Consider the following 26,357-nt stretch of genomic DNA (forward strand, 5'->3'; position numbering starts at 1 on the left):
ACAAGGCAGGATAGATCCATGCTTTTATGTGGTTTATGCCAAATTCTGACCCTATCATCTGAATGTTGCCGCAGAAGTTGAGATTCCTCACACCAGACGATCTTCTGTTGTCCAGTTTTGGTGAGTCAGTGTGAATTGTTGCTCAGTTTTCTATCTTTAGCTGACAGTAGTGGCTCCCTGTGTGGTCTTCTGCTGCCGGAGCTGATCTACATCAAAGTTCATCATGTTGTCCGCTCAAAGATGCTCTTCTGCATATGCTGGTTGTAATAAGTGGTTATTCAAGTTACTGTTGCATTCCTATCAGCTCGAAGCAGTCTGGTCATTCTCCTCTGACGTCTGATAGCAACAAGGCGTTTTCGCCCAAAGAAACATTGCTCTGTGGATATTTTCTCTTTCTGCGCATTCTCAGTAAACGCCACAGATGGTTGTGTGGGAAAATTCCAGTACATCAGCCCGCCTGGCAACAGCAACCATGCCATGTTTAAAGTCATTTAAATCACATTTCCTTGGTGCCATTTGATTGGCTGATAGCATTTTTGTGTTGATAAGTAGCTGAACACTTGTACCTGATGAAGTGCTTGGTGAGTTTATGTCTGCAGTTAAAGTCTATAAACACTGCACCCCCTGGTATCTTGACACTTATCTGTGCTACTCTTGGCATATAACGTGGCAGAGTACAAAAACTGCTGCTGCAAAATAAATGGGAGTAGTGATAAAAGATGACTGTTACATAATAAATAAAATAAACCCACACAATTGTTGAAGTTCAGAGTTTATTTTAAGCATCATGACAAAATGACCCGACAGCTGTCACTGAACATACCACTAAAAATCAACATGAAAATTAGTGGAATGTATCAAGACGGTACAACCTTCATAAAATCTAACATTTCCTTCAAAAGCAATGCTAAAGAAAAAAAAATAAAACAGCACATTAGAAAAATTTGGCACCTACACATACACTAACATCAAGGACCTTGCAGCTTTGTGTACTTGATATCGACAGGAACAGAGAAAATATATATGAATCGCTGCGACCGTGTCTCCCTACGGTGAAAGCAACCGAACAGAAGAATCACACCAGTGAAAGAACAAGACAATTATACTGAGAACATTTTTGTTTGCAGTTCTGGCTAAAAGTGACAGTAAAGCTGTTGATAGGTTGGCACTGATTTACAGTTAGCGTCTTTAAAATCTGCTGGCATGAAATAAGTCAAGTTGACAGCAATTAAAAAAAAAAATAAAATGGAATAACACACCTTATAAAACAGAGGGATATGTTCACTCTTTAAAATTTTGTTCACTCCAGCAATTATGATCACATTAGCCGCTTCATCAAAGCACCTTTTACCAAATCCTCTGAGATGACTGGAACAACGTACGAACAAATTACAATGAACTGAAGCCCCACGACGCCATCGCTTCCCCCAAAAAAGAACACAAATCAAAATCAGATGCAAAAATTTGTAAACAATTTCCATTTCAACTAAAACATTATGTAAACATGATAAATGTTGGTCCATTTAAACTTTGTTTCATACAGCTTAGATTACATTAGATCTGATTACAATAAGCTAGATGATAAAGATATTAGTAAATGTTCAGAATACTTAATTGCATGTACATAATATAAAAAGTGACTTTTTTAAATGTTTATTTTGTGCAAAATGCTTTAGTAAACTATAATTTGGCATTTATGAGAAACCTTTAAAAAAAATTGTTAAAAAAAATCAGATGGATTTACAGAGCCCCCCAGGATAAGAGTCTACGCACGTTTAAAAATTCATGCTCAAACATTCATCTCCACCGGTTATACTGTGCAAAAACGATGGGTTCAGCAAGTGCAAGCAGCTCAACCAAATCAACCATCCATTAAATTCTGCAAGATTCTAGTTAACATCTCTTTAGTTTCAACCCACGTGAGAAGGTGACCCCAGAAACTATATACTTAAAAAAAGCAAGTTAAGGCCTCGAACTACATCTGAATACAAGTGACTCTAATGTCTAATATAAAATGAACCCCTGCTGATGATCTCTGTTAACTTGGCACACATGTAGCATGACGCACAAGAGGACCACTGACATCAGAGGAAGCATTTTGGTATATAGCAAAGCCGAACATTGATCGTCACGCAGCTAAGCAGTTGCTCTAAATATTCTACATTTTGAGTTAAAGAGAACATTCTCAGAAATATGCCTGGTCACTTCCAGAACAATTGCGTCCAGTTCTGCTGTATCTTCTCTAGTGCCGGGTCTAACCAAACAGTTGGCTCTCTGGTTGGAAACATGCAGCCAGTCAGGGAAGAATCCAGGATCTTCGAATAACGTACGTTAATGACGTGATAAGTTCAATAAGAGAGCTGGATGATATGATGATTGTAACTAAAATGCAAATCAAGATTACCCTTCAGAGTCTAAAACATGAAAGGTCACCGTCAAAGATTAAATGAGAGCTTAAGGCAGCAAATTCTCCCGGAAGAAGCTACAATCTTGCAGAATCAGACGCCTGCGTGGACCGCTCGGCTCGGCTCAGCTCAGCTTGTAATCTTTGTCGTTAACAGTGGAATGAGAAGGGGAGGAAGGGGAATTGTGGGTTACAGGTCATCGTCCCCAATTCCCTCGAAAGCATAGTTGCTGATGTTGTTTGCCGAGTTGGAGGCGCTGATCCCTCTGAGAGACACTGATGTCAGCTTGGTCTATATGGAATAATCAATATAAGTATAATTAATGCTTAGCTGATGCTAATTTATTGGAATATTCATTAGCTATTCAGTAAAAACGATGAAGAAGGTACTCACTGAGAGTTTGACAATTTGTTCACGGTTTGCATCAGGGGAGTCCTGCAGCATGGAAGGAAAAAAAAAAAAAAAGACAGTCAAGAAAAAAAAGCTACAGCTGAGAATGAAAAACTTGGCATGCTATCCCATTTCTCACCAGTAGAGGGGAAGATTTCACAGCTTGCTGACTGTCAGACCGGTGGATGGAGCCATTGTGTCGTTTCCTCAGCATCTGAAATGTGACAGAAGACGTCAAAAGAAATAGAATAAATGTCAAAGCTATAAATGAATGACTTATACATTTACAAAAGCTGTGATATATATGGAAAACAAAACGATGGCATAATGTTGTTAAATGCAGTCAACACAAACCTTTTTTATGCTGCCACCGGACTTCTTTACCATTAATTCATCCACCATAGACTGGAGGCAGATACTCATCATGATAGCCTGCAATCACATCCACACAGAAACCAGTCAGACATAAAGCAGCAAGCCTGTGTAGTTTGAAAAAGAACAAAACATACTAAAAATGGCTGACCACATAATGAGCTGCAAGCAACTTATTGTTACACCTCTTTGAAATCTCAGCTTTTTATAAACCATGAAAAAACAAAACAAAACAAAAGAACACGGCTGTTTTCAGCCTTGAGCCGCAGCATTTTTGAGGTAATCCAATGAGCACTAAAGAGGATTATGTACAGTACCTTAAGAAGCTAAAAAATTCTAAATACACAAAGGAAAAAAAATTATCTTTAATGAAAAAAATGATCTAGTTTACCTATATAAAAGTTAAACTATCCATCATCCTCCTACCTGGTCGCTGGTGATGGTGACCCACTGGAGGCGGTCCTTGCTCATCAGGTACTCAAAGGAGAGCTCTAGTTTGATCTCAAATTGACCCGAGCTGCAGGGATTGGTTGTACCGTTGGCAATTGGAACTTGCTTCAGTGACAAAAAACAAAGACAAAAAAAAAAGTCACCTTCTGTTATCATCGACCACTTCTGATTTGCTTATTCTGTTGTGGCCCTTTTTCTCCTTCCATTTGAGAATGACAAAGAAACTGATTTCACATTTTTACAACCAGCATCAAACTTCCAATTTTAAGCGGATAAGCTCCGTCACTGGAGCTCCATGTAAGCAGCTAAATCTCATTTTCTACCCTGCATGTCTTCTCCTTAAGCTTCTATTCTTGAACTCCTGCATCACAAATGACAGGCAGGCTAAAAGATAACATGAAAGATAACACTAAAAGAAATATTTGTGATGGGTGTGTTACGCTCCCTAAAAATAAGCCCTCATTCCTCGTTTAAGCAGTGTCTGCCCTTCACTACAAACCATTTCCTCTCCGGGTCAGAATGTAGCTGTAGTGGAAATGCAAGACACACAACGGTCTGACACAGATGCACAAACACATGCACATGCTAAGTGTTTATTGTGGGTTCTTCCGGATGTAATTTGGCTATGACGGATGATAGCTCTTGCAGAGCTACAAAAAATGAGATGTTTTGAATATTTGGCTGCTAAGGAAAGGACTCATTAAATGACTCTGACCTCTGAGAATGAGCTCAGGAATTAATCACCCTGCCTGGCAGTGTGGGGGCTCAGTCTCTGATCACACAAGCTAGGATGCATTGCAATTTTAGATGTGATGCCACGTGTCCACATCATTAACTTTTAGAGAATCGTAAAAGCTTCTTTGACACACATAATGACTGTAATGCTCAAACACAAATGCAGTACAAAAGTGAACTTTTTTGCCCATCTCCATTCAAATGACATATTTAAATGTTCCATCTTTCAAATGGCAGCAGAAATTATGCGGGTAGAGCTTCAAGTAATGCTTTTCTCAGCAGTAAAATAGACTGTTCTGCTTTCAGTAAATCTGTCTTAAATACAAACGACTGGGTCCAAACACAAAAAATGCATATTTCAACTGTTTCATGGACAATACTGGTTAATGAGATGCTTTATATTCCCAAAATAAGCCGTTTTTCTAGATGGCTTATGAGCTGAAGTTTCAAATAAGGTTAAAAAAAAATCCAATTAATGAGTTAAATTTAGCCCATTTGAAATTGTAACTTTTAAAAAGGGGATCAAATGTATTTAGTATTGCACAGAAAGAACAAAATCTGTATAGCTGAAACTAAATATCGTTTACTATTTGTGATGCAGCAAAGAAAAAATGGTAAAAGACCATCAATCTAATCTGTGCACAAAAATAGTCAAGCGCTGATGTAATCAAAAACATGAGGCTTTCCAACATTCCCGGTCTTTGTTATCTTATCTCCACTGTCTGCAAATACCTACCACAACTACAACTAACTTACGTTTAGAAGTTTACATCCATTCATCATGTGGATGAATATCATGATAATTGGTACTTTTACCGATTTCCTTTAACTGTTCTTTTTCCATGGTGGAGTGATTACGCAAGATACTGCTTTAATAACATCTCTAATCCACAGAGGGTTAAAAGTATAGATATAGGCTTAAATGTACATGCACTCACTTAAATCTTTCAATATGTGGTGCTGAAGGTCCTACAATGTCCTACAATGAAGGTCCTTTAATGAGTTAAAACTGAATGTACGTTGCCACAGACTGAGAGAGTGCTGACCAAGAAGGAACCTCCTGCTCCAAAATCGATACCTTCAACCTAAACTGGAATCTGTAGCTGCCCACACAGATAAACCATATACCTTCTAGAGAAAAGTTTCAAGGTCAGACAAGACAAAGACTGAAGTATTTGGCCACAATGACAACAGGTATGTTTGGAGGAGTATAGGTGAGGCTTTCAAACCTAATAACACTGTATCAGCTCTTAAGCATGGTGGTGGTAGCATCATGCTCCGGGGCTGTTTTGCTGCCACCGGTACTGGTACACTGGACAGAATTGATAGGAAAAATCAATGTTATATATAAGAGCCTGAATGTATATGTTTGACCCTGTGTGGATGAGAGAAAATCCAAAATAATTTCAAACCGGTGCACCCAAGTGATAAAGATTAGATTAAATATAATCAGCACGCATATCATTAAATGATATATGTGCTACAAATAAGCATTTATCTATTCACTCATTCAGTTTGATTTCTTCAAGTAAAAATTAATAAAAAAAATCTTTTGCATCATTATCTAGAAGTATTGAAAAAAGTAGAAAAAATACATGTACAATAAAAATTGTACTTTGGCCTATTTTTTACATTTTGCATTTCCAGAATAAATATGGATCTGGAACTTAATAGGACCAACCTATATGTGCACTTCTCTCAAACTAGCTTTATCCCCAAACCAGTCCTGATGGTATGATCAGGGCTGTATAACGAGCTATGATGATAATGAGTTCTGTCATTGTTTTGTTTTGATTTCTTTAACTGCACAGGCTATCTTCCTGTTTTTTTTTTGGGGGGGGGTTGTTTTTGTTTTTTCGCAGAGACCGAAGCCCATTTGAGAGTGACTCCGTCTTCTGTCTCTAACATTTGAGGAAATAACAACAAGAGATGGTTTTTGTTCCTTTTTTCCCCCCACCATCAACGCAACAGATAACACTCATTAAATGCTGGCCATTGGACCAGCAATATGTTAGCCTGATCAATCAATTACAGTCATGTGCTCGAGGGACTCTGGCACCATCTCATGCTGATCAATTGATTTAAGGTCACAGTTGAAACAGAACCTTCATGGATTAACTCATAAATCTTTGGTGTGTGATGTAGCACCATTACGCTTTCATTAGACTCACCACCAAAAACCCACTTTCAATGTGTTTAATTCAGTGTTACTGGAGCTGTTAGTACTGTCTGATAGCTTTTTTGAGGTTCCTCTGCACTTCAGCACACTTCAGAATAAGATAATGGATAAAATGCATTACATTTCCAAGTACAAAGAACTGTGTGTGAGATACAGCACTTTAAAAGACAAAATAGCCAAGAAGCAAAAACACTCAGCTAGTAAATGATTTCACCGTCACATCATCTACAAAGAACTCACAGATGGCTCAGATGATGCAGAGTTGACATTTAGACTGATTTTGAGTTTTCTGTTAATATAAAAGGTAAAGAAGAAACTGTACAAGTAGTATGCTTTAACAGTTCTACAGACTAATGATAAAAATAGTTTCATTCACTGACTGAAAGAGGAAGCATGGAGGAGGAACAGCTCATGACCAGAAGTACTCCACCTTAATACCATAGCAGCCAGTGGACATGACACACTGATATTAGTTTATTACTTCATGAAGGAAGTGACAGCATTAATTCAAAAGCATGAAAAACAAGCAGAAGACCAGGCTGAGACACCAATAAGTTCAAACTTAAGGTGGCTGCTGTGACTGCCTGAAGAGACTGCATCATGTCTGAGGGTAAAAAGACTAAAAGCAAAAACTGTCTTGAAATTATGCAAAAAACCCTACTGAGATTAAAACTGAAGCGTGCATGTAGTCTCTGGTGTTTTACTTTGAATTCAGCGTATTAAAGAAAAGCACGAGGAATAAAACTTGACATTTACATTTTTTCTACACATGTAACTGTTTACAGAGGTGTGGAGGTGCTTCTCCTCAGTGCATGAATCTGCTTTTCCCAACAGACAATTTGCAGTTCAATACCGTTTTAGGTGTTAATCAATACAAAAGATCAATTCAACCCTATTCTTGTGTGGGCTGTGTGTTTGGGTAATTGGACTGATGGCAATGGATGGTGTGGAGGTAAGCATTTTTAGCTAGCTGTTAATGCTAAAAAACTAGGTTTGTTTCTGGTGCAATGCCAATGCCAATAGGTCACTTTAGAAACAGGATGGCCTTCATCTTGATAAAATAAAGGTACACTTAAATTCTCATGCATTCACGCTTCCACTTACAGAAGATGTGATTCGCCAGCACCTCATGCGAGTAACTTTGAAGCTCCCTTCTTTCATCTGTTCATTAGGCAGCTTGACATGGAAGTTGAGCTCATTGTTTCCGGCGCTGACGATGACTTGGCAGCCCTTCTCGGGGAAGTCAGTGACACAAGGGTCAAACTTAATATAGCCATAATATTTGAGAGTCTGGCCTAGATGGATGAACTGAGGAAAAAAAGAAAAAGAAAAACAATTTTTAGACGTCATTTTTTTAGGCTTACCTAATCCCTGATAGAAAATTCTGAAATTCTCTCCTGGGATGTGTTTAAAAATTCATATTATGGGGCAAACGAGGTTAATTGCATAACATGGAATTCACTAGAGGGCGTATTCTCTGTGGTCTACAGATTTGTCCTAGCACAAGGACATTTCTGAGCATCAGCTGGATTTAAGTGACAACTGGCAAAGAAAATTCGAATGGCAGAAACACCAAAAAGAGGCGCCCTTGCTTACTTCTTTCTTGGAGCCTTTCTCCTGCAACGATTTGAGCTGCCTGTGCTGGTCTTTGTTGACGAGTATCCAGCCTCGCTCAATGTCAGATACTGTCTGGTGAAGCAACAAACAGAAAGTTTATTTTTCTACACAGGTAAATACAATAATTCAAGTCAATGAGTTTCCTTTGCTAGGAGAAAAGACACTAAAAACGCCATGTTAACAGTACAGCTCAACAAAATACGCACATTGACACTATTCTGCTTTGCAGAGGCAACACTCAGAGGTTACAGATTCTGATCAAACTTGCTGCCCCGAAAATGCTTAATAAAACCAGACATTCGTTATTACAGCAGAGGGAATTTACTATAATAGGAAGGACATCTCTTCTGAAAGAGGGACGCAGAGAGGATTCAAGGTGCTGCAATGTCAAAACAAGCTGACACCAATATTTCGATAATGGATGTACCCAGGGGATGCACAAAAGCATTTGGCAACCAAAAGATGAAGCAGCTGCTGATTCAGTTTTGTTGGTGAGAGGCTGGCACCAAGCAAGCTCAATAAAAGACAACAGATGCAATCTGGAAACAAATACAATCAAGTCTAATTTAAATTTTCTGCTTGGGTGCACATCTCAGCGGGAGTTTAATTTAAAACAGTGTCTGGTTTATCTAAGTGATGAAGCCTCTTACCTGAGCGTAAAGCAAATTCAGGCCAACTCGGTTTTCCATTACATCACTATCATATGCCATGTCCCAGTAGCTGAAGATACAAAAAAATATAAGACAGTGTCAAATAAAGCAGAATTAACACAGCCAGTACAAATTGTCAACTTTGAGTGATTTGAAGAGAGCTAAGGGGGGTACGGCAGTCATGTGAAAAGCTCTGGCAGCAATAACCTGAAGTAATCATTTTCTGTATGACTCTGGCATCATTGTGAAGGAATTTTGGCCTACTCTTCCTAACAACGCTGCTTCAGTTCAATAGTTTATTCACCGCTATTAAGCTCCTGCAACAGCAATCCAATAAACTCGAGTTCTGGACTTTGACTGGGCCATTGCAACATCTTGATTTTGTTGTAGATTTACTGCTGTGCTTGGGATTTTTGTCTTGTTGCATTCACCAATTTTAGCCAAGCTTTAGCTGTTAGACAGACGGCCCCACACTCTAGAATACTTTGGTGTAGAGAGTTTGAGATGTAGCTCTTGGTTTTGGGGGGTTTTTTTTTGCAGTTTTTCTGACCATGAACAATCTGACCTCAGGGTGAATTTTGCTGGGATGTACACTCCTGGGAAGATTAGGGCATGTGTTAACACACCTGAATGCTCCAGACCAGTCAACTGCCAAAATGTCTGCTTTTAAATAGGTGGTCTTTTCTCACATGCATGTACATGCAGCAGAAAGCTGCATTCTTACTACTGATAATGCTACTATTTGTTTCAGATCAGATTGATACCAGAAACTAAACGTGCAAGGGGCAGGACAGAGAACAAAAGACTGCTAGCCATCAATTCACTGTCTACTGTAAGCCCTATTCACATCACATGGACTTTGTACCATGGAGCAAGCAATGAAATGCAATATAATGCATTAACCCATTAACAAACCTATTTCTATGGACTATGTATTTATTAATACAAGGCAATGGAGACGTCTCTCAAAAACTGTCCGGTGTACAGTCAAACTCCATCCATGAAATGAGTGACTTATGGAAAAACTTCTCAGCTCAGTCAGTGAGTAAGGCATGCAAACATTCATCTCAAGAATTATTTGCAGCTGAGTTTGAAAGGATGTGAGTGAAATGGTATAATTTCCACACAGCACTGTAGCAATATTAGAAGTACTGCTTGTACGTTTGTGCAAAGAGATGTGTGGGAGCCCGAGGCCAGCTTGAGGATCAGAACATGATGTTGAAAAAGAAATTCAAGAAATTCTATCTGACTGAACACCCAGCACAACAGTATAAAATTTAGATGTATCACTTCCTCACTGCTGGTTGTGAAATGTCTTAAGCAAACACTTTCTTTACACCACAACTGAGGCATTTTTCCTGCCCCAGTTACATTTTGTATTTACGTTTGTTCTTAAATAAAATCCTCCTTGTGCTCATGTTTCCCAACAGTTTAGCGCAAGGTGTGAAATTTAACATGTAGGCGCTTGGCTGGGGTGCTATTAGGAGCAGCTGAATAGAGCAGTTGTTTGAGGAGATGTTAAGCTACTTGGCCACATCCGCAACTCAAAAACGACCAGTAAAATGCAGGGCGGTGAAAGGGAGCAAGAGAGTATCGGTGGTGGAATCAGAAGCACTGTGTTTGGTTCAGAGTCCTTTTATTTTGTCTCTTCAGATGTAATGGAAAGTGCACTAAAAGACCCTGTTGAGAGAAATAGTTTTTCTTGTTGGACTGGTTCAAACCACCTCCTGGATCTTCTTTACTGCATACAAAGACTGAAAATACTATACAATCTTACTAGTATATAAATTATATTGTACCGCTCACTAACCTTGACTGTTTTTCATAATCCTGTTTTCATTTTGTGGATGCTTTGAATAAAGCTTGGCAATAGAGAACTGCATCATACATTTTAGGTTTGCAGTGGTTTTCCTCCCTACATTCTCCCTGTTCGTCTGGATCTCATACACTGGGGGTCTGTTTTTTCTCCACCGCCACTTGTTAGTTCTACGTTTATTCTTTCCCTCACTCTTCTACACTCCACAGCGAAACTAGGTCAGCAGGACTGAGACTTTCCTTAAGGCAGAAAGAAAGTAAACATCCTGTGTACCTCCAGAGTCCACAGGAGGCAGAATAATGAAGGAAGAGAAAAAGGAGGAAGCAGATAAAAGTTATCTTGAGAAAAAGAGGACAAATCCGCGGACTGGACTGTAGGCTTGAAACTGAATGAGCAGTTAGTCTCTTCTAGTTTATTTAGCTGTTTCACTCAAATATAACAACAGTAAGATGAATTCTATCACTTTTTTCCCCGTTTTTGTGGCACATGACATTCCTGGTGCACTGTTCTTCACACCAACAGCTCAGATTCAGTGGGTTTTTCTATGAATTGAAACGTAATACAGATGTCTGCAGCAAAAAACACTGTTGATGCATTTCTTGTGCTGACATTTAGTTTCATCTGATGATTATTGAACCCTGACCCAGTCAAATAAATTATAAACCCGAAAAAAACAAAACAAAACACTGATGCAGCACAACAGTCTGTTGGAAATGCGACTTTCGTGAGGTGAGAAGTTCAATTATATAAAATGTTTGAATCTATCTGTTTATTTTCAGGCTAAGTTTTGTGTAAATAAAAAAGTGAAAGCTGGTGATCGATGAACCCTGAGAACAGGTTTAAACCTCAGAGTAAATGATTCATCAGAGCTCTGGTTATCCAGTTAATTGGTAATGAAGATGTTAGAAATTGCAACAGGCATTCTGCACCAAGGGTAAAAGAATGAAATGAAATCTATAGCAAGATAAAATATAATATAAATTTGTTTGCAGTTGTTTCGTCCTTTAATGTGTTGGTTAAGTTCTGGTTGAAAGATTAACTTGTTGGATCAGTGCAACTGATTGTTGTAGACGCTGTAGCTGTAAGGAATGCCTACTGCAAAGACAAACTGCAAAGTGGTGAAATTTAAGTAGATGTAGAATTCATTGTCATTTCATTACATTTTCTGGCCCAAACCCACTTACTGTCAGGTCATGATCATCATTCTCCCTGACAACAAAAAAGGTAACTTTTTTAGCAGCCCATCTTTAACCTTCTCTTTTGACATGTCTACACCAAGACCTTTACCACAGATAAAGAAAAAAGACGTGACCAGATTCATACTCATAATGTGAACAAGAGGAGGTACATACCTTTTCCGTAAGACTATGTGAAATTCTGAGCTCCGCGAGCTGGTAATGGATACATAGGGCAGCTCAAATTCTTGCAACTTCCGCACAACTGAAAGAGGAAAAAAAGCGGAATTTGTCATAAATGTAGCTCAGGTCCCAAAGACATGGATAACAATGTCTACAACTGGGAAGACACCATCTGTGCAGGCCCCAGCAGGATAAAACTTGTGGTAAAATGTGTGTGTGTGTGTGTGTGACAATGCTTTTTTAAAAGGGCTCTTGTGTACATGGACCTAGAATCTGCAGCTGTTTTATTGCAGTCAGTTCCCTAAGGAGAGTGAAGCAGACTGAAGGTCGTTGCTGCTGCTACTTTGTTTTCACCCATCAATAAATGTGCTCAGTGCACACACAGAAATACACAGAAATACACACAAATCAGATGACTAAAGAGCCCTTTAGTTTATCATTAGGTTTATAAAAGTGTATTCTGTCTTTTTTATGGGCAGAGGGGCTGTGTACTGAAAACAGAAACACAAAGTGGTTACTTTGATGTTGAAAATCTCATCTGGCATAAAGAGAAACAAACTCAATGCTTAACATGTAATGGGACATTTTTAAGCAAAATAAATCATCTCTGGAAAGCTAAAAATGCCACAAAAAGCAAATGAGAGCAGCACTAATTCAAACCACATCCTGGCTCTTCTCAACATGTCCTTACATATTTTACATTATATCCTGAACAACTCACTGACCTCAGTGAAAATTACTGCCTGAATTTTTCTCATTATCCTGTTATGTCAATCATCCCACCATCAGTTTTGCTTGATCAATGACCTGCTGCGTAGTTAGCCATATTTAGCACATGCCTCTTCTTTTTCATATCACTCAGCCTCAGATTTAAATGGCAGGATGAACAACACGAATCTCAGACTGTGGAGATGTTTGACCTAAAAAGGCTCTCTTCCTCTGTCACTGGGGTATACATGAATGTAAATGCTAATACTATGCAATGATGTGCATCAAGTGAAAATGAGCCACATGAGATGTGGCCATTTGGTCTTTTGAGGGGGTCCTGTAAGTAACATTGACAACAAACAGACAATGGACAAACCACATGTTAACTGCTACAGAGTCTTCACAAAATGTAGCTGGGCAAAAAAAATTATTTTGCCCTGACTTGAAACAGTATCATTGTGTATTTCCATTTACAGCGTACTGTTTTAAAAAAAAACTCATTTATAATGTGCTGGAAGTCAACACTCCTCTTGCAGTCTGGAAAAACAATAACTTTACTAATCAGACGCCTGTAAATGTGGTACCACTCTGGAACTGTTGGTAAACCACAACATGCATTTCAGCCGAGAACACTGCATAGAGGATGCTGTGCTCACTCACACCACTCCAGCACTGCAAAATGTTTTGCATGCACCAGCCAACAAACAGCTGACTCTCGTTGGGAGTCAGAACACCCCCCCAAAAAATTAATTATGCATTCTTGTTAGAGACTTAGAAATACAGCAGAATTTGGATTCAAGATAAACTCTCTAGAGGCGATACACACCATTTTTTTCCCCCCTCAACTAAACTGAAGTATTTCTCAGAACAGAGAGACAAACACACTCAGCCGTATTCTTGTTGCCAGAATAAAATTCCCTGCGGTTCCACAGGAATCTACTCTCTAGCAATTCTTAATGAAAGTTTAAGTGTTTAAACCAAAATCCTACTTTCATTTATTTCTGTGTGATTTGTGTCTTCTGAGAATCGCCCCTTTTGGTTACTGAGAAATGAATTCCAGCTAGAACATAAATAATCAGCAGTAATAAATGATGGATCGTTTTTATGGATCTTGTTAGCTGGAAAGATAATCCTTAAAACATTTGCTGGCAAACTACACTTTCAGCTCAAATGGATTTTTGCTACAATTTACTTTACTTTACAATTCTTATCAGGGAACATTTCTGCACCTTATGTAGCACGCAAAAGAAAACTTTCCAGCAATAACAGAAACGGGAGGATGCTGCACAAGTTCAAGTTGCTTTTATGGCTCTGTTTTTATGATTTTGAACTTACACGATAAACTTCCATCCACACCTTCACGAACCAGGAAAAGACTGAAGTAACCAACAAGGTCATCTGGGAGGTCAAGCTTTGTTGCAACAGCCTGCAGAAACAATAACATTTAATTTCAGCGACATTCAATCAATCGTTTCATCAGAGCTTTATTTTTCAGAAGGTTAAAAAAACATGAGCAGATTAAAAATACTACACTAAAAAACCAAAGAGCTAAACACAAAGGAAAAAAAATTGATTTCCATTAAAAATAAATAAATAGTATACTTATGTTGACAATTTGCTATAGCTTATTCGGATGATTAATAGCAGCTGGGACAAAGCCATTTCTGTAATGTTTTGAGACTGCAAACCTGAAATTACTAAGGGGTGGGAGTCATTGTTTGGCTGATTGCTTAATGGTCATATTCTGCAACTGTTTGATATAAATAGGTTAAACTAAACTTTGCATCAGTTTGTTCCTGTTCTTCAAAGACAGGTTACCGTATCATGACACCAAGAAAATAAGATTAAACTGAGTCAATAAAAGATCTATAAAATAGATAAAATTGCTCACATTCCACAGTTTGACCTTTAATGTTTTTGGCATCAGGTGTGATGGAATTTTTGCTGAACTCCACAAAGCAGTTTAGTATTGCTGACATATTTACTGAAATACAAGAGCTTCCTTGAAAAGGACATCATCTGGATGGGAGCATATGTTGTTCTATAACCTGTTTATACCTTTCAGCATTAATGGTGCTTTTCCCAATTTGAGAGCTGCCAAGTCTAAAGGCACTGATTCACCTCCACGCCATCAAAGATGAATGCTTTTCAACTAACCCTTGATAACAAGCCAGAGGGTGTCTCATCTTTAACCCAGAACATCTGTGTTTTCCAAAAAAAGAACTTTACTTTTTTTTTTTTTTTCTTCATCTGACCACAGAACAGTTTCCCACTTGGATTCAGTCTATTTTAATTGAACTTTGGCCCAAAGACAGCAAAGAAATTTCTCCAGATTCTTCAAGTCTTTTGATATTATATACTGCAGATGATGAGATATTCAAAGTCTTCACAAAGTTACATTAAGGAACATTATTCTAACATTGTTCTGCAATTTGTAGATGTGGTTCTTAGCAGATGGGTAATTCAAATGAAACAATATGCCCCAGTTTAAAAATCCGATTTGTTTTCTGTGCTCTTGTGTGAATAAAATGTGGGTTTATGAGATTTTTTTATTTACATTTTACACATTTCTGGATTTGAAGTTGTAATTCTCATAATTTAACGGTAAACAAACCCAAAGCAAACCACTGGTAGAGTTTTTGAACTGCTGAGACAAAACAAACAAACAAACAAACAAAATCTAGCATTTTAGTTAGTAAAATAATTAAGCAATACTACATTGAGGCAGAAACCCTGACTAAAATATACACCAACTGTGTGGTCTGACAGCTGCTGTTCTGATCAGAGTTTAACTGTGGTTAAACTTTCATAAGAGTACTCGAACAAGTTTGATTTACAGCCAAGATCGACAAAGTGCACGCCACTGAGGCATCACCATGTTTACTGGCATGAGTTAGAGTGTGTACTTTAGTGTGTGTTTATGGTGAATAAAGAGCAGAGGTGAAGTGCATATACTGAATGGTTTGAACATCACCACGTCTTGCACAGATTATTAAAAAATAAAAATAAAACAACAACAACAACAACAACAACGACAAAACAAGTCAAATATAATAAAGCTATTTGATAATAATACTGTATATTTGTTTCACTGGCACATTGTAATTGCTCTTTTGGGATTATGGCCTGAAAGCTTAAGTAGGCCTGTTGGGTATTTTCATCATGCCATCAAGTGTCTTTACAGCAGGGGTCCCGAATCCCAGTCCACGAGGGCCGGTGTCCCTGCAGGTTTTAGATCTCACCCTGGGTCAACACACCTGAATCACATGATTAGTTCATTACCAGGCCTCTGGAGAAGGTAATTTATCCATTTAAATCAGCTGTGATGGATCAAGGACACATCTAAAACCTGCAGGGACACCAGCCCTCGTGGACTGGGATTGGGGACCCCTGCTTTAGAGTGTGCTTAGATTTGTTTTCTTTCCATCTGTCTTGGTCTTGTACTGAGTTTTCCTTAGTTTTGATTGAAGTAGGCCAGACTTCATAAAGTGCTTCGTGAAATATTGCTGTACTGAAGAGGTTCTATACAAATAAACATGGCTTAATTTTACTTATGGTATGTAGTGCCTCAGAGCTCACAGGAGATTGTAAAGCAATATTGCTTGCCTGAGGCGAATCCCTGGTGTCTGTCAGATCTGTTATGAAGAGCTCAAATGCCTCTAGGTCAGAGATGGCCATACAGATTTAAATGAAATAAGCAATGGGCCACACTTTAAATAACTGAACTGAAACATGGCCACAGGTTACAATGAAAATATTTATAACTTGCCTAGATGCCTACATAAATATTTAAAATACGCTACATTCTGGTAGTGTCCTGGTATATATGCTACTGCATGGATCACTGATCAAACACACTGCATTGGAATTGAGTCAAATAGCAGCGCAGACCCATCTAGTTCATCCAATTCCAGCCCTCGGGGCTGAATTTTGTCCATGTGCTCTCCAGCCAAACACACAGAACTAATGCAAAAGTTGAAACCAAACAGATAAAAGTTTAAGACTTTAGTTTCTTTTAACTATATCAAGATATGTAGCTGACAGCAGTATTCACTTATAGTTTTTTCATGTAAATATTTTTCTGTCTAAGCAAGACTACAACAAACATGGCACTTAAAAAGCACCGTACTGTGTGAGACAGTAAAAACATGTTTACTCTCGCTTTAAAAGTCCAGCACTTACATCAAGCACATCTTCCGTCTTATATGATGTGAGAATGTTGACTGTGACCTTCTGGCCATTACAGAGGCAGATTTCTATTGCAACCTCTTCTGTGGGGATCTGCTGGGTCTCCTGTGGAAACAACAGGAAACAAAAGGATTGAATTCAACTTTCTGGGTGAGCTACATGTTTTCATTCCTATCAGTCAACAACAAAAATCACACCAAGCCACACAGATGGAAAAACTGTCTGGTTAGAGGGGAAACCCCCCCCAACCCTTTCCGTGACAATGGACAACCCTCCACTGTAACATTTTCTCAAACACCAATTTATAATGCACTTCAAACTAAATGGCTGTAGTTTTAATCCATTCAGTCTGATCACTTTTATCTTTACTGTCACTTTTGACATAAAAGCTTAAAAGACGTTCAAAGTATGCTAAGGTTTAATTCAAATGGAGAAGGAACAAAGGCAATGGCTCACATATGGGAATTATTTAGTGAAGCATATAAGAATAGGAAGTGTGCAATGAACAGTCCGCAATAAGTAGTAATTAAATATTTTTAATTATTAAAATCACCTATAATTATTCACTAACTTTTTGGGGGACTGGACAATACTGATCACACTCATTTTCTTTGTAATTGATTGTTATCTACATACTGTTTGGAAAATGTGAAAATATTTACCACAACTTTACTAAAGTGTTGCCTTGTTTTGTCTAAGCGACAGTCAAAAGGAAAAACTCCATAAAGATATTCAAAAGCAGGGAAATGTTTCTTGGGTATAGTGCTACATACAGTCTTTTGTTCTGGATAACAAACTTGCAAAAAAAGGCAAATTCATTGAGCCACAATTTGACTACAAAACAATAAAAAAAAGCACCATACAACAAAAATGCTTACTTAAAAAGGTAAAAGGAATATCATTAGGTAAGAAAAGGCCTCTAACACTACATAAACCAAGTGTGCATTAAAAAAAGAAAAGAAAAACATATGACAAGACAATAAATAATAATCTCATCGTTTATATTAAGGGTGCAATCTTGAACTGGATGACTCCGGCTTCTTCTCTCCCTAGGCGGTCTCTCGTCGCCCTGGCTAAATCATCTATCATCTTCCCTGTTTCCACAGCAGGGGGTCTCTGAGAGCACTGAAGGCACAGATGAAAAGCCAACACTGGGAGGCAAGTCATCTCCTATTCCAGACCTGCTTTCCTCACAGTACGTGAGAGAAGTGACATAAACACTGACTCTAATGTGCTAATCTGAGAGGAGAAGAGGGCGGAAGAAAAAAAAAAAAGAGAATGGGTGTGATGTGGCTGCAGATGGATGAATCTGAATGAATTTACAGCCTCAGGTAATGCAAGTCACAGACTAAATGATGCAACCTGCTATGAATAAGTTATGAATACACCATCCATTTGAAATGACTTAGAATCAGCTTAAACTGAAAACCTGCTTAGATTTTTTGGTATGGAAAAAGCTTGTTTTGAGCTGGATGTCTCTCACACAGACACACACACACACACAGACACACACACACAGACACACAGTAACTATGTTGCTGGGTTTAACAAAAGACTTGTTGCATGATTCATGTTATCATTTTTCACGTTTCAGCATGCAGGCCAGTCTTGATCTGACACATCGAACCAGAAGCTTACAAGTACAGATGACACAATCCAAGAAAGCGTATGTGTGCTGCTGTGATAGACAAACAGCAAGAACAGCACTACCTCATTTCACCGCAATGTCAAAGTAATTGCTGGTGAAGCAAAAATCACTGCCTCAGCATTTTAGTATAAGGTGCATTGCTCCTTTCAGACCTATTGACCGACAACAGCTTGACGCAGGTTAGATATAAAATAACCACCAACCTGTTGTGCCTTCCTTAAGAAACTGTTGAACGACTCGCTGGCTCCAAGCAAGGGATCCTGACGGACTGAAAAAAACAAAACAAAACAAAGGACAGGAAAGCAATAAGTCAAAGTAACACAACTACATGAATGCCTAACTGGTGTTGGTATGCAATTTTGGGGGTTACTCATAAACATCAATGTTTTTAGGTAGAGCCACTTCCCATTTCTTAGTTTTCTGCTTTTTGAGCTTGCTATTGTGATATAGGTCATACCTTCCAAGTTATTTGTAAAGGCAATTTAGCTTAGCGCACAAAAACTTTATGAAGGAAGGGCTGACCTCTGGCAAAGTATCAATGATCTTAACTGCCACTAACCAGCTCCAACACACCATACTTAGTAAATAAAAGGCCGGATGAACAACTCTCTTTTGCTTTGGCTTCTTATTTATTCCTGAGGCAGTTTTCAGTGGCAAACCAGAGCATTTAACATTACATACAATATGACTAAGTGTGAGCATGTGTGTGTCATCCTGTATACTAACTTTACAAACTCTACTTGACAAAAAGGGAAATTTTGGAACCATCTGCATCAGTGCATATTGTGTTTACGTCAGTTTATTTTCCATAACTATGTAAAAAGCCATGATGTAACCTAGTGAACTTGTAGCCAAGTACACCCTGAATGCGTATGCTCCCAGACTATGAGCAAATATGCACTCAAACAATGATTCCTTTTTCTGCTGTAACTTCCAGTGCTTGAAAGGATTAAAACCAACCCTCCATGTTGCTGCCAGTTGCACTTATTTATGTGTACTTGGATAGTTCACCTTTGACCTGTTTACACAACGTGTAATATGCCGAAAACCTCTCGAACTGAAATACTCTGAATGGGTTTACTGACCTGATGCTAAATAAGCTTTTAAAACTGTCAGGAGGTATACATGTTCCACTTGGTTTAACCATGCCAAAGATTTTAATTATTCTTCATGGTACAAAAGCCGGGTATAGTTCCTCCAAAAAACCAACCAACCAACCAAACAAACAAACAAAAACAACAACAAAAAAACCCCTCTTCACTAAAAAATTCAAATCCATAAATAAATTATTTAAATTACTGACACTTTCAGATTCGAGATTCTGCATCTCGATATTTTTACTCATAAGGCGTGTCAGCATTTCACTCCCAACTGAGGCTTTGTATCAGTGTCCCTGCTCACTCTATGCCCAGATCAACAGTTCTTTCACACTTATGTGGCATGAAGAGAACAGTGTATGTTTGGACTCCCTGCAGGCACCAAGCAAACTTGTTCTTGTGATTGCTGTGGGGAAAGCTGTCAAGGAAACCATGTTTGTCCTGCAAATATTCTGTTTTAAAAACAAAGACTTATTATACACAGACTACTAAAGAGGGGAATGTGTGCAACTTAAAAAACACTATCTAATTTAAACACTGGTTTAAACAACCACTCTACATCTGAATGAAGTGAAATGCAATACGAGCCATCTGTGAAAAGTCCATCCTGCATGAATAACTTACTAGCTTGCATGTATTTCTCCAGCTGTTCTCTTCTCTGTTCGACCTCAGCAGGGGTCAGTGTGAAGATCTTCTTTGGGGGGAAGGCAGGCACCACATTGCTTCCATATTCTTTCTTTATCTGTTGATGCAAACCACAAGTTGTGAAGCTCGGAGGGAACAAAGAGTCGGCAGTCTTGGAAAAAACAAACCCTCGCAAAACCAGTATTTCTCTGGTTTTAACAGAAAACAGAGTTTGTTCAAGCAGTCTGCTAGCTACATTCTTATTTTAACAAAGCCATAATTACAGAAAAGAGATTTATGTTTGAACTATTAAAAATGATAACTTTGCTACAGAACAGCAGTCTTCTGAATTAAAGAGCTGTGGATTAATTTTTCTAAGAGGTACATTGAGGTTGTTTGAGATGAATCACAGGTTTATTTTAAGCACTGCTTCAACGGCTAGCTGCTGGAGTTTCCGTGCATAACACACACAGACACAGACACAGACACACACGGACACATCTGGAACCCTGAATGTCTAGTCATTCCAAGTTTACTTTGTCTTCCAGCTTCTTGACTCATTTCTTTCCATTTTCTATCATCTGAGCACTGGTAGCTTGAACCATAGAAGTCTTACAGCATTTGGTGTCTGATCTAAAAATCAAGCACTTTTATGTGGTTTAATTTTTAACCTGCATATTGCTGCAGGTATGCTATGATGAAGGCAGACCACAGCGAGTGCTAGAGGAAAAGAGGCGATTTTCACCTCTGCATATTTCCCTGTGGTATTTTCAGTATGCCAGAGGCAGCAACTGGTTACACATACAAATAAGCTTTCACAGCCACACACACCGAGCACAGGTTGCAGATTCATAAAAGTCCGTCACATCTGAAATACATGTGAGCTCATGCGGAGCATTTTTGGCAGAGCTTGTCGTGATTTTTTAATGTTTGCTTTAAACAGGATTTGAATCTAGCACAGCTTCTGACGTGTTGCAAATCCTTACAGGAGAGAACACATGAGAAGCACTTAAAAAAAACTAATTTTCTGAGCAATAACTGAGACGAGTGTGTGCACCACAATCAAGTGTGGAGTGTTTTGGGGTCATGAGTACGCCACAGGAAGCCCTTTGGGGTTGATGCTTAAAGATTTGAGTGTGTCTTTCCCACTCCCTGTTGCCAGGCAACAGCAACTGTCGGGATGGTAACACGGAGTTGAGGATGGAGATTGTAAAGTTTGGCCCTAGCTCTCTTAGTTTTTAATGTGTATAAGCAAACAGGGCACTGGACACTCATTTAGGGCCGTGTTTTATACTGTTGTATACATTTTAGTGCACAAAGCACTTAAAAACATCTCTTTACAAGAAAGAAAAATACATGTGAAACACTTTAAAGAGTAGTTCATTTATAAACACAGCAATTGCTCCTAAACAAGCAAATGCTGAATACACTAATTGCCTATTAACAGCTCTGAAATATCAGTCTGGCTGTGTGTAAAGCTTAGCTGAGGCAGGGACCAAACAACTCTCAAGAACAGACAACTCAACACTTTCCCACCACATTTCTTTTTCAGATTAAATTCCTTTTCCCAGCAGGTAAAGTGTAAGAAAGGCCAAGAACATTCTTTCCATGTCACACACCCCCACCCACCTCCCCCATAATACTGTCTATTTACAGCCAATAGCTGGAACTCTTGGAAAAGCATAAGCCAAAGACTTCAAGGCATCGTAGTCATGATTTGAAGTGACGGGAGGCTGGCGTATGAACCGTATGACACAAATACGAGTAAAAGGTCACCATGGGTGGATGTGATGGCATTTACACAACAGTCAGAGCACCACACATAAAAACGTGCTTTGAAGCACTCTGACAGTGCGGTTGGTATATTAACATGGCTGAAACCTTACCTGTTCATGGAGGCCAAGAAGTTGGCTATAGCGTACCCGACAGTGCAGCACACCATTGACATGGATGTTGTAGGCCTGTGGGGACAGACATAAGGACAAAGACTATGTAAAAAAAAGCATAAAGAGAGTGCTGAATTTGTTTCTTTAAATGCACACCCAACAGTGATTTGGGTGACTTCAGAGGCATTGTGTTTGCATGGAGGAAATAAAACCACAACTGCTGAAAGACGTTGGAAGAACCAGCATTTACCATCCTGTACCTTTAGCATCAAGTTTCACTACTGATTTCATCTGATCATCCCACTGCAGTGTGCTTCCTCGGCTTTTGTTTTCTTAGACCAAACAAATGAAGTGTGAACTGGATTCAATCATATTCCAGCAGCTTCCAAAGAGGAAAACAGAACCTGCTGCACAGTTTTCAATCCAAACCGCTTCGCTTGCCTCATCCAGACATTTAATATAGAGAGAAAGTATTTCATGGGGAATCTTTAACTCCTTCTCTGGAGACACTTTGCTTGTTTTGACAGGAGCTGTCACTGAAAACTCCTCCACAAAACAACCACTTGGAGCTAGCAGACCAAAAATCTGCTTGCCTTCATGTTGAGAGCCAGCCACAGAAAGCAAGGAAGAAATTTTTCATGTCAATGAATACGATAGAGAACCAAATATACATAAAAATGTAATGCATCTATTACAGAACAACCTACATGGAATAATCCTATTAATATTGTGTTATTTACACACTATTTATATTTTGAGAATTTTTATTTCCTCCTTCATATGCTAACCCCCCCCCAAAAAAACCCCAATCAGCTTCCAGCAGACTGTGCGCAGTGATAAGGGAACAACAAGCTCACTGAGAAGACTTCATATTTGGATATCAAGACATAAACTACTGTAGTGCTTTAATCCTCTCCCCCTTCTGTCTGAATTAATTCTTGCAGTCAACATGGCAGGTCATCTTTCCAAACGAAAGGAATTTTACAGTCTTCTGACTGCACATGTACATGCTCTTGCTGAACTGCACAAACAATCAAAGGGAAAAACAAGAGTATAGCGCCAAAACTTGTTCTTGCAAAAGAGGAAGGCTTGGACAAAAAAAAAATATGTCTGTGTAGGCAGGATCCTGACAGGAAGGAAGAATGAGTATGCAGAATGTTTTTGGCTAAAAATGCAAAAAAAAAAAAAAGAATTACCGTAGTTTTTCTTTTGGGTGGCTACAAGCAGTTCAACTTGGGGACAGTTCAAGAGGCTGTATGTGTTTTCTTACATATTCCCACACTCATCTTTGTTTCTGCACCCCAAACTCTTATAAATGTATTAAATAGTGTTACATTTTGATCCCAGTTCCTCATCATGTTTAAAAGCTTTTGATTTCATAATCCAGCAGCTAATCTAAAATTTGTGTCTGATCCCATTGCTGTAATCAGATCAAAACACTGAATGTTCAGACCTGAGAAAGACCAGATTTAATCTGAGACGCCCTCTATTAGAAATAAACCTGTCAATGTTTATACTTTTTTTCATCACTGTCCACTTTAACCCCTAAAACCATGTGTGATCTAATCTTGTCAACCAGTATCTGTGAGAGGATTTCCAAGATACCTGCTACTGTTAGCACATTTTAAGGAACCTCTCTGTGTTTCTAAGTTTATACATCTGGCCCAGTACATGGAGCCAACTGACACAGCTACACTGTTGAGCACAGCTTTCATGGTTTGAAAAAACAAAACAAAAACCAAAGTAATACAGACACAAATGAACTAGTTTAGAGCCAAGTCTAAACCTGTTCCTCATCCTGAGTAAATGAGTTACCATCACTTGTAACACCAAAGTCTCTTGTTCTCATATCCACAAGCACTCAAAAAAATTAGGTTGAGATAAAGGCACAAGTGTAATAGCGGAAAAAAACAAGAACCCAGAAACCCTGCCATAAAAAAAGAGGCCTTTTTAACTCTAAGAAAGCCCTTTGCAAACGCGGCAAATTCTGCGGCTTACTGGTTCCAAGGTACACAACCCATCTCTCAGTGTTACAATCAAGCAAAGTCCCTTCCTTTCAGCTGGTTATGGGAAGGTCACAGTGACAGTCACAGGACTCCCAGCTGAGAGGTTAAAGGCCTTTGCTTTTCCCACTGGAGTACAGACTAAAAATGTGCTTGGCTAGGTAGAGATACGTCAGAGAACGACATCAGTGAAGAACACCTGGAGAACATTGTAAAGAGGGAAATAATTCTGAATTATTCGACATGTCCACTTGTTCTCTTGCAAAGCTTTTTATGTTTATTTCCTAATTCTGTGCCTATTCAAATATTATTATACCTATTCCAAGAATTTTACTTTCTTCCAAATACACAGTCAAAATGGAAAATACTCATTTACAGGTGTATGACACTGAGAGCAGCCAGATGTTTAATGTTACATTAAAATCAGATGGTGCAATGTTTGTGTTTTTAAGTACACACACACACACACACACACACACACACACACATACACACATACACACACACACACAGGGACCTGACACAAAAACACTTTTAATGAATACTATAGACACTGTTTTCTATAAAAATCCCGAATTATTAACATTTGTTGCACGACATCAACACATGAGAAGAAGCAAACTTGGGAACCGAGAACAGGTTCCAAATTATCTGATCCATCAGAGCTCTGAGCTTTCCAGTTCCATTCATCAATGCTGGCAAGGTTTTCTGACAGTCGCACATTGCTAAACAATGACGTCCCACTGGTGGCAGTGGAGCTCTTGCACATCTGAGTCAGATGCAAACCTTTTTTCTACTCTGTGTTCAGAAGTAATGAAACTGTTGTATTTATGCCATAAACCTGCAAAGGCCTACTGCTAGAAACAAATAAGAAAATGGATCAGGAATGGAAGCACAATTCATAATGACATCTTTAAAATCATTATCCATCTCAACTTGAACCCAAGCAGTTTTCTGGCAACTTGCGATCACCAATAGATCATATTTATCGTCTCTGTCCAAGTAATCAAGCAACACAAGGAAGAAATCTTTTGAGTTGACGCAAACTTTGAGAAATAAACACTACATCTGGCAAACATTAGTACAATGTATCCTGAGTGTCAGTCACTGGGTTTTTCATAAATAGCAAGGAAAATGGTGCTTTATTACTGCTGTCCTTGATCAACTTTCACAAAGGCTACCTTCAGAGCACAGCGAAGCACAATGGTAATTCATGTTTCAAACAACATTAAACACAATAAGAAACAGAAAGAAGAAAATAAAAATAAAGAGTATGCTGCCGCTCCCAATGTGCTTTGAAGACTACCATAGTTTAGACTGATATATATAACTGCTAGTTAAGGGATGAAGTTAAAGCAATGCTGGCTGTATTTTCTTTTTCTAAATAACACGGGAGATGGCAATATCATGGTAAGCAAACCTCAAATCTCACTAAGAATTTAGGTGCTGGCTCAAACCTTTAAAACAAAAGAGACTTTGTTGTGGCTGATTTGAGGCTATAAAGAGACTGGGACACATGCAAGTTTGTGCATAAAGCTTTGAGGGTAAATCACAGTGTGTTAAACTTCAGAAATGGCATAATGATGCTATATGTTTATACTGTAGATCTAATTTTCTCCGCCAGATGAAGGTAAAACGGCAGAAACTGTGTTGAACACGATAAAAGCCACATTACTTTTCTGCTGATGCCTCAAAGAATCATGCTAAAATAATTTTTGCCTAACTTGCTCAAATTTTAATGCAACAAATCAAGTTTTTATTCACCTATGCAAAGCATAAATGGCATGATTACACAGTAATGTTTATAGCTGATTTATAACCCAGCAGTTCCGCCTTCCCAATAATTTGTGCACAGTAAACACTGGAGCCCGTGCCGCACTGACATTAGCTCGACATGTGGGCAGCTGAAACAAGCATTAACACAGTCTGTGGTTAAAGCGGGTACAACAACAACAACAAAAAAAATAAAGACACAATGTCGTGCTTACCACGTAGGTCGAACCGTTTTCTCCCGAACGAACCTCTGTGTCGGGTATGGAAAAATGCATCTTAGCTCGAAACACAAGCAGCTCCCAGATGATAAGTCCTTTAACGCCACCACAGTCTGCGATGGAGAGGAAGACACCACAGTTTCCCCACAAAGTCCACTGCAGTGACTAACGTCGGTGACTACGGAGGAGGAGGAGGACGACGAAGAGGAGGAGGAGGAGGCGTCTCTCTCTCGGTTAAGC

General features: G+C 38.8%; 1 protein-coding gene across 1 annotated transcript; it reads right to left on the bottom strand.

The window, feature by feature from the left end:
- Positions 1–884: 884 nt before the first annotated feature.
- On the bottom strand, positions 885–26,174 carry snx17 (sorting nexin 17). The gene is made up of 15 exons (XM_003455602.4): positions 26,115–26,174; positions 22,124–22,198; positions 20,238–20,355; positions 18,720–18,784; positions 16,863–16,973; positions 14,016–14,106; positions 11,967–12,054; positions 8,799–8,868; positions 8,128–8,220; positions 7,636–7,839; positions 3,594–3,722; positions 3,150–3,227; positions 2,935–3,009; positions 2,799–2,840; positions 885–2,696 (listed from the first exon to the last, which is right to left on the bottom strand). Exons 1-15 carry the CDS (start codon positions 26,172–26,174, stop codon positions 2,595–2,597), a joined length of 1,401 nt encoding a protein of 466 aa, XP_003455650.1. The 3' UTR covers positions 885–2,594.
- Between the last annotated feature and the right edge of the window lie 183 nt (positions 26,175–26,357).

Source organism: Oreochromis niloticus, linkage group LG15, assembly GCF_001858045.2.
Source record: "Oreochromis niloticus isolate F11D_XX linkage group LG15, O_niloticus_UMD_NMBU, whole genome shotgun sequence".
Classification (NCBI taxonomy): Eukaryota; Metazoa; Chordata; class Actinopteri; order Cichliformes; family Cichlidae; genus Oreochromis; species Oreochromis niloticus.

Excerpts from the sequence above, each read along its gene's own strand:
- snx17 (XM_003455602.4), bottom strand. The coding sequence starts at position 26,174 with ATGCATTTTTCCATACCCGACACAGAGGTTCGTTCGGGAGAAAACGGT. Across the intron at positions 16,974-18,719 it reads TCTTAAGGAAGGCACAACAG|GAGACCCAGCAGATCCCCAC; the intron begins GTTGGTGGTTAT and ends TTGTTTCCACAG. Across the intron at positions 14,107-16,862 it reads AGACGGAAGATGTGCTTGAT|GCTGTTGCAACAAAGCTTGA; the intron begins GTAAGTGCTGGA and ends TTGTTTCTGCAG.